Source organism: Bidens hawaiensis, unplaced genomic scaffold (genome assembly GCF_021521415.1).
Source record: "Bidens hawaiensis isolate Kalapana, Puna unplaced genomic scaffold, B.hawaiensis_p1.1 tig00006055_1, whole genome shotgun sequence".
Classification (NCBI taxonomy): domain Eukaryota; kingdom Viridiplantae; phylum Streptophyta; class Magnoliopsida; order Asterales; family Asteraceae; genus Bidens; species Bidens hawaiensis.
This window is the reverse complement of record NW_027491399.1, coordinates 640,969-648,812: the sequence shown is the minus strand read 5'-3', so window position 1 is coordinate 648,812 and position 7,844 is coordinate 640,969. Positions and strand designations below refer to the sequence as shown.

Sequence of the window (7,844 nt, the reverse complement as noted above, 5' to 3'; positions counted from 1 at the left end):
TAATTGTAACATTTGCAGTTGGAGGACTGGTACGCCCTGCTTGCGGTGCGCACATATAATGTATATATGTGTGAACCCTTGGGTGGGCAAAAGTAAAATTGCACTAATTTTGACGTTATTTTACTAATCACGTGAAAATAACGTTAAAAGGGGCGGAAGGTTAATCAGGCATCATGTGGTGGCGTTGATAGCCGAAAGACAAGGGCACATGCACCAATCAGCCGGTGTCCCGATGATTGAGTGTTATGTGTCTTATGTCCAAGGCTTGATTCAAAACTACTATCGAGCCGGGGGTCTCACCGGAAGCAGCCTCTCTATCCCTATGGGATAGAGGTAAGGCTGTCTACATCTTACCCTCCTCAGACCCTACCATAGCATTGCTATTGGTGGGATATACTGAGTACGATGATGATATGATGATGCAGTTGGAGGACTGGTGTATGCAACATGTGGGAATGCAAAGAATTAATAATAGCATTGTTTGCTCTGCATAAAAGGAAAATTCATGTGCTCAAATACTCGCTTTTGGGTTCCATCATCTCAAACCTCCTCCTTGTTCTTGGCTCATCTCTCTTATGTGGTGGCATTGCCAACATTAACAAAGAACAGAAGTTTGACCATGTAATTATTACTTCCTAAACTCATTAACTTGCATCAATTTTTTTATAACTAATTTTTACTTGTTTTATTAATAACAGAAGCAGGCGGATGCAAACACGCTGCTGCTGTTACTTGGACTGCTTTGCCAGATCACACCGTTGCTGTTTAATCTCCGTTCATCCAAACTGGACACCAGTCCGGTTCTGCAGTTGTCAAGAACAAGCAGCATTGTGATGCTGATCGCGTATGTTTCATATCTCTTTTTTCAGTTAATAACCCACAGTCAACCTTATGGAGCAGAAGAGATTTGTTACTTGCTGCTTTGACTTTCTTGTTGACTTTAGAAGTCCAACGAAATACTTTATTCCTTTTTTCTTTTTTGGATTTGAAACTAATTAGGTTGAAGATGATGGCGATGATGCTAATGATGATGAGGCTGATAAGGAGACTGCGTCGATAGGTTTTTGGAGCGCGTTTATTTGCTTATGCGTGATGACAATAATCATCTTTGTTTTATCCGAGTATGTTGTGGCCACAATTGAGGTATTGCATACCAAACTTTTATACTTGTGATGATATAAACTTATGATTTTAATGGTTACCAAATATTTATACTTCGTGAATCAGGATGCATCAAAAACTTGGGGACTATCTGTGAGCTTTATGAGCATAATCTTGCTACCGATTGTTGGTAATGCAGCAGAGCATGCTGGAGCTGTTATATTCGCTTACAAAAACAAATTGGTAAAACATACGCATCAAAGAATGTCTTTATAAGTGTTAGTAAGTTTTGGGTTGTTGCATACTCTCCTTTAACCTGCTTAATAAGCAGGTCGTGTTCGGGCTGACCTGTTTAGCACTTGTAATCAAACAGGTCACGTTAAGGTTGACCTGTTTAGCATGTGTGATTAAGTAGGTCAACACGCCACTTAAAATTAGAATAAGAAAGTTAAAAATGAATATTTGATAAAGTCAATCCGCCAACCTGTTGAACACCTGTCTAGCCCTTCTATCACAACCAACAACCCGTTTAACATGTTTACAAATTTATAATAGCCCATTTGGAATGTTTTGGGTGCATATAACTTTGTTTAAATGTTGCAGGACATATCTCTTGGTGTCGCTTTGGGTTCAGGATCCCAGATCATGATGTTTGTGGTAAGAAAATATGCAAAAATACCAAATTTAACAAAGTCCACGTGATACAGTTCCGGTACAACTTGTTGACGGGTGTACCAACAGTATTGTATGACTCATTGATGCATGTATACTGATGAGAACTAATATGATCATTTTTAATTTAATTTGTATTCTCTGTATTTTTTTTTTCTTTCTGAATCCATCACAATCGAAGTTTTATATAATTTAATATATGATCATATATTAAATTAATCAGGTTCCTTTATGTGTGATAATTGGTTGGATAATGGGAATACCAATGAGTCTTGATTTTGGACTTCTTGAAACTGGTTGTCTTGCCTTCTCAATTTTCCTTACAGCCTTCACTTTACAGGTTTATCTTTACATCAATTTGCATTTACACCCCGGTATTATTTTCATTATCATTTTTTTCTAACTAAATCATTTGCAGGATGGAACTTCACATTATCTGAAAGGTGTAATTCTTTTCCTTGCCTATATGGCGATCAGGGCGTGCTTCTTCGTTCAACATGTTCCATTCAGTAAGTCTGTTACACTTACCTTATATGTTAACGTTTTCTAGACACGTGGTTTAGCTATTAATTTATTATCACTTTGTGTAAGCAGATGAATAACAGTGTCGGAAACACAGTCGCTTGATCCTTAAGTTTTGAACTCTCCGATGGTTATCTCAACTCAAATATGCGATTCGGGTGGTAAACCAAAAGGTTCAATGTTTCAAGGATCATATGGAATCTTCAGTAATTAATATCTCAGAACTTGAGATTTGATTAGGCAAGATAAGATAGATTTTTAGTGTTTTATGTATTTATCTTTGTTTCATGGATTTGTTCATTGAACCAGTTAGTTAATTTTTTTATCTGAATCTTGCAACTCAGTACTTTAGTAATCATACACAGTTCATCGCGTCGCAGTAATACCAACGTAAATATGGAAACTGATGTTTAGTTGTTTATACACAACAGAATATAGTAACCGGTTCTCGTTTGAGAATGATAATAAATTATTTACAACCGGATTCGATTAAGTTTTAGTTTTTGGAAAGCTTTTTGGTAATTTCAGAAACATATTTCCCTTGATAAAATGCTTGTTGGAGTTCTAATTCAGTAGGCTGTCGAGTCCCGTCACCCGCGTATGTTCCAGCACCATAAGATGATCCACCTTTGACCTCATCTGCTTCAAACATTCCACTCCCAAATGTGTATCCAAGAGGCACAAATATCATCCCATGATGTGCTAATTGTGTTATTGCTGTTAATCTGCATACAAATAAATACTGAAATATATTATTATTATTATTATTCAGGGTTTATTAGTATAAGCCCACGGGTCCAGTCTAGGTGTTTAGAGGTTCTTATGATCTCTGTATATTGAAAGACGAAAGGTGTGATCTTACGCTGTAAGTTCTTGGCCTCCGCCATGAAAGCCAGTGCTCCAGAAGATGCCAGCCGGTTTGCCAGCAAGTGCTTGAGTTTCCCACAAACTGTTAGTTGCATCAAAGAAAGCTTTACATTGGGTTGCCATCACACCAAACCGAGAAGGAAACCTGAACAGGAACCCATCCGCTTCAATAAGCTGATCCGGGCTAATGACTGGCACGTCATCTGGTTTAGGTGGAGCCTTCATCTTTTTAAGTACAACACTAGGCAGTGTCTCGGGTACCTGCCAAAGTGTTGCTTCGATCGTTGAACTTCTCTAGCCATATACTCCACATGTTTATGCAGAGAGTGATAACTGGAACGTACAAGAATTGTCCAATTCTAGTTTAACATGTATAAAATGTTTGGGGTTGAACCCGCTAACAGCCCAACACGTTTAGCTATGCGCTTCGTGTTAGGGTCGATTTGACGGGTTAATGGGTTAACCCAAATTTTTACTATTCCATTCAAGCCCAATTCAAAAAATAATATGACCTGTTAAATTTTAACTCCTATAAAGCCTAAATCAATTCACAGATCATTTCAAATTAACGTTTAACCTAGCCACTAAATCGCTAAACTTACTTTCACGCATAGTAACTTTGAATTTTTGAATATTCTTAATTATGATTTTTTTTAATCTAATTTGGTTTTTACTTATAGATTCGAATTCGACCCAAGTTTATTCTAATTCAAAATTTAGTTTAAAAACATCAATTCAAAGAGTAGTGTTTACACTTAAGTGGAAGGCAAACAGTCAACAAGCCGTGCCACCAGCCCTTTTTACATAACAAAACTTAAAACTAAGTTGTTTAAAAGTTGCATTCATAGATCCATCATGGGGTGGTAATATTAGTATTTAGTTTTAAAATTTTCAAATTCAAATAAGCCGAATTGTATCACACAGAAGAACATATAATGATTTGTAAGTTTACTTACATTATATAGATCTTGGTGATTGCCATAGCTATATATATGTCTGAAACAATCACAGAGAAGAAGATATAATCACAATCAACTGATTGCTAAGAAGATCAAAGGATATACGAGAACTGAAAGACTTACATATGAATTAAAGTAGCCGTGTGGAAGCTGCAACTAGTGTAAAAGAAGTGTGATGATCATGATATGAATAATAATAAGAAGAAGAAGAAGAAGAAGAAGAGGGTGGGATTGTTCGATGTTATCCACGCAATAGGATATTAAATCAAACGGGTAATATGTCTCTTTCTTACGGTTTTCTTATTCTTATTCTTTCTCTAAAATATTATTTCACTCACCAATTCTTTTTCTAATATTTTGTTTCTTCTACCTTGTTGAGGTTTAAGTTTTCTAAAAATAGGTTGAATTGAAATATTTTTGGATTTCTAAGCTAATTATAATTTACCTCTGAGTTTTATTTTACGATGGACTCATGGAAGAGAAAGAATTCGGGAGGATATAAAAAAAATAGTGTTTCATAGATTTTTTAAGAATGGGAAATTTAAATTTATTTCTTTCATCAACACATCAAATCTATACTTTTCTTTTCATTTCCTTCCAACTTGAAAACACGATAGTTAATTAAATCATTTTCTTTTGCTCCCTTTCTTTTCTCTCGTGGCGGGTGGCGGTCGGCCCGGACCCGGTGACCCGGCGGGTCGACCGGTAAAACCCATTTCTTATTAAATCTAAATGAAATGTGTATGGTGGGATTCAAACTTGGGTCATTTTTTAGATAGAAGCTTTAATAATTACTCATGAGCCAACCAACCAAGCTTCATTGATGTCTTTATTGATCAAATATATATCATATATATTAAAAAAACAATATAATGTATATATGTGTGAACCCTCGGGTGGGCAAAAGTAAAATTGCACTAATTTTGACGTTATTTTACTAATCTCGTGAAAATAACGTTAAAAGCGGCGGAAGGTTAATCAGGCATCATGTGGTGGCGTTGGTAGCCGAAAGACAAGGGCACATGCACCAATTAGCCGGTGTCTCGATGATTGAGTGTTTTGTGCCTTATGTCCAAGGCTTGATGCAAAACTACTATCGAGCCGGGGGTCTCACCAGAAGCAGCCTCTCTATCCCTATGGGGTAGAGGTAAGGCTGTCTACATCTTACCCCCCTCAGACCCTACCATAGCATTGCTATTGGTGGGATATACTGAGTACGATGATGATGATGATGATGATTAAAAAAACAATGTATGAAATATAAATAAACATTAAAGTTTGTTATTATTATTATTTTTTGTTATTATTGGTTTTCAAATGTATATGAATTATATATATATATATATATATTTAAATTATTTATGACGTCATCCGGGTCAAACACCGGTCCGCCCTCCCGGGTCGGTCCGACCTTTGACCCGGTAAGACGTCCAGGTCGACGTCCGGGTCGGGTCTGAAAACATTGCTCGTGAGTTATTTTTTCTTATTTTCCTTCATTTATTAAACTTGAGAGCACAATGTTAGTTGAAAATGTGTTATAAACTGATTTTTCAGTGATATCTTAATACCTAACTAAATTAACCAAAGGGCACCTCTAGTGGGAGTTTTCATGTTTTACATGATGTTGTAGGCATAGGAAAGAGAGGGGGTTTGTAGTGTTCATGGTCAAGGATAACGTGGAGGTTTGTGGACAAAGATAATATGGAGATTCATAGACCTCTCCGACTGTAAACATACTGGATCAATTATAATGTCGCCAAAATCTATGTATGGAATATCATGTCGCCTTGCCTTGAACCTCACACAACAATGAGTGTTTCGTATAGAGAACTCTAAAGGCATGGAAACGAGATCAAACGGCTAGCTTAAAAATTTTAGATATTAATTTATGAATAAAATTCAATCAACGTCATTTTTAACACTTTCAACCATTCTCTCTTTCAAAAATTTATTAATTGATTTTTTTGAAGATATTCTAAATTCACAGTCTTCTTCATCGGATGTGTAGCATCGGTTATTTCTAGACAATCGGTAACACTTTAGTGGAACAAGAGGTGCATAAATCGGGTTTTTTCAAATACCCAGTTTCGAGTATGGAATTGGGTTCGGGTATGACCGGGTGTTGTCAATACTCAGGTCAGGTTAGGGTTCGGCTCCAGGTCCGGGTCTGGGTATTGGCTCTAAAAACCATACCTATATATCGGGTTCGGGTCGGGTATAGAACCAGGTATTTGAATACCTTATTTTGAGTATTGAAATTTTAGGTTTTTTTGGGGTTTTTTCCGGGGTATTTTTCGGGAATAGATTGAAATTTTAAGGGGTTGCACTTTTTATGAGTATTTTTAAGGTAATGTCGGGTATAGATCAGGTATTTAATAAACCGGGTTTTGGGTATTCGAAAACCCCGGTGTCACACCCCGACCAAAGACGGCGGAACATGCCGGGGTGCAACCGATTGCCCAAAAACACAAGACACTATTTAAAGTGACAATATTTATTCAACTCGTTTTATTTCATAAATCAGTAATCAACACATCTCGTTCAAACAAACAAATTTAATACAAGTAACAATTATATTGTTCGTCTTACTAATATCCTAATAGTCTTGGTAACGTTTTTCGTCAAGTCCTCAAGTCAATAAAAGTCAAACATGTAACAATGCATAAAATAATATTTGTCAACACGTATGTTGGTGAGCAATTTCATAGTTTGAGTATATATAATATGAGCGAAATCCACAAACGTATATGAGACTATAAATAAAAGCATCAATCGTGGTATATAAAACATATGTAAATGAGGATCCTTTCTGATCGGTAACAACCGACATAGTTGGATGATGAGACCCTATTCTACTAGCACAAGGCTAAGTAGTTAGGGGAGCGTATAATCATACTTAATGAGGCTCAACAACAACATAAAAATAAACACTCGTTCACGTAAAGCATATGAGACATATAACACACAATAGAACAAGTATTCCAAGTATCATACACCCTAAAGTTTGTGGTTTGAGAAATGAGTATAATAAATCATTCTTGTTTTAAATAAGTATGCATGTTACCCCCAAAAGATAAAAGTGAAAACGGGGGATGAAATGTACTCACCTCGATTGACGAATTGAGAAACTAATAAGTGATCGACATATAGAAAGCTTGTAAACGAAATGAATGAATTCGACTTGAAAGCTAAAGGAAAACGAATAAATAAAATATATTAATGAACTTGAACTTAAGTTGAAATTACATTTGAAACGATAAACGAGAAGGTTCGGTTGTTAATCAGGTTACGGATTAATTTGTTAACGATTAGGGACTCGTACTTAATTAATAATTTAAAATAAAATAATATTATTTTATTGGACTTTTAAATAACTAAACCAATATTAAATAGAAACAGATGGGTTTAAATCAAGAGTTCGGTTTTAATAAAATGAATTGATAATAAAGTTTATAATAATATTATTAATGATAATGATAGTAATGATAATAATGATTTTAGAATATGTTATATATATATATATATATATATATATATATATATATATATATATATAAGATAATGATGATAATAATACATAGAAATATTACCAATTGATAAATGTTATTAAAACTAATAATAGTAGTAGTAATAATAAATACAATAATTATTACTTTATGGTTGAATACGTTATTAATATATTTATAAGTTTTAATAATAATAATAATAATTATAATAATTATA

At 34.9% G+C, this 7,844-nt stretch overlaps 1 protein-coding gene and 1 pseudogene across 2 annotated transcripts; one reads left to right on the top strand and one right to left on the bottom strand.

The window, feature by feature from the left end:
• Positions 1–974: 974 nt before the first annotated feature.
• On the top strand, positions 975–2,543 carry LOC143631275 (vacuolar cation/proton exchanger 3-like). Its single transcript, XM_077100085.1, has 6 exons — positions 975–1,143; positions 1,228–1,344; positions 1,705–1,758; positions 1,997–2,113; positions 2,192–2,282; positions 2,368–2,543. The coding sequence occupies exons 1-6, from the start codon at positions 1,093–1,095 to the stop codon at positions 2,373–2,375; spliced, it is 438 nt and encodes a 145-aa protein (XP_076956200.1). The 5' UTR covers positions 975–1,092; the 3' UTR covers positions 2,376–2,543.
• Positions 2,544–2,663: 120 nt separating this feature from the next.
• Positions 2,664–4,405, bottom strand: LOC143631274 (putative NAD(P)H dehydrogenase (quinone) FQR1-like 3; annotated as a pseudogene). Its single transcript, XR_013153318.1, has 4 exons — positions 4,245–4,405; positions 4,119–4,158; positions 3,158–3,495; positions 2,664–3,020 (listed from the first exon to the last, which is right to left on the bottom strand). The product of XR_013153318.1 is annotated as a putative NAD(P)H dehydrogenase (quinone) FQR1-like 3 (transcript).
• Between the last annotated feature and the right edge of the window lie 3,439 nt (positions 4,406–7,844).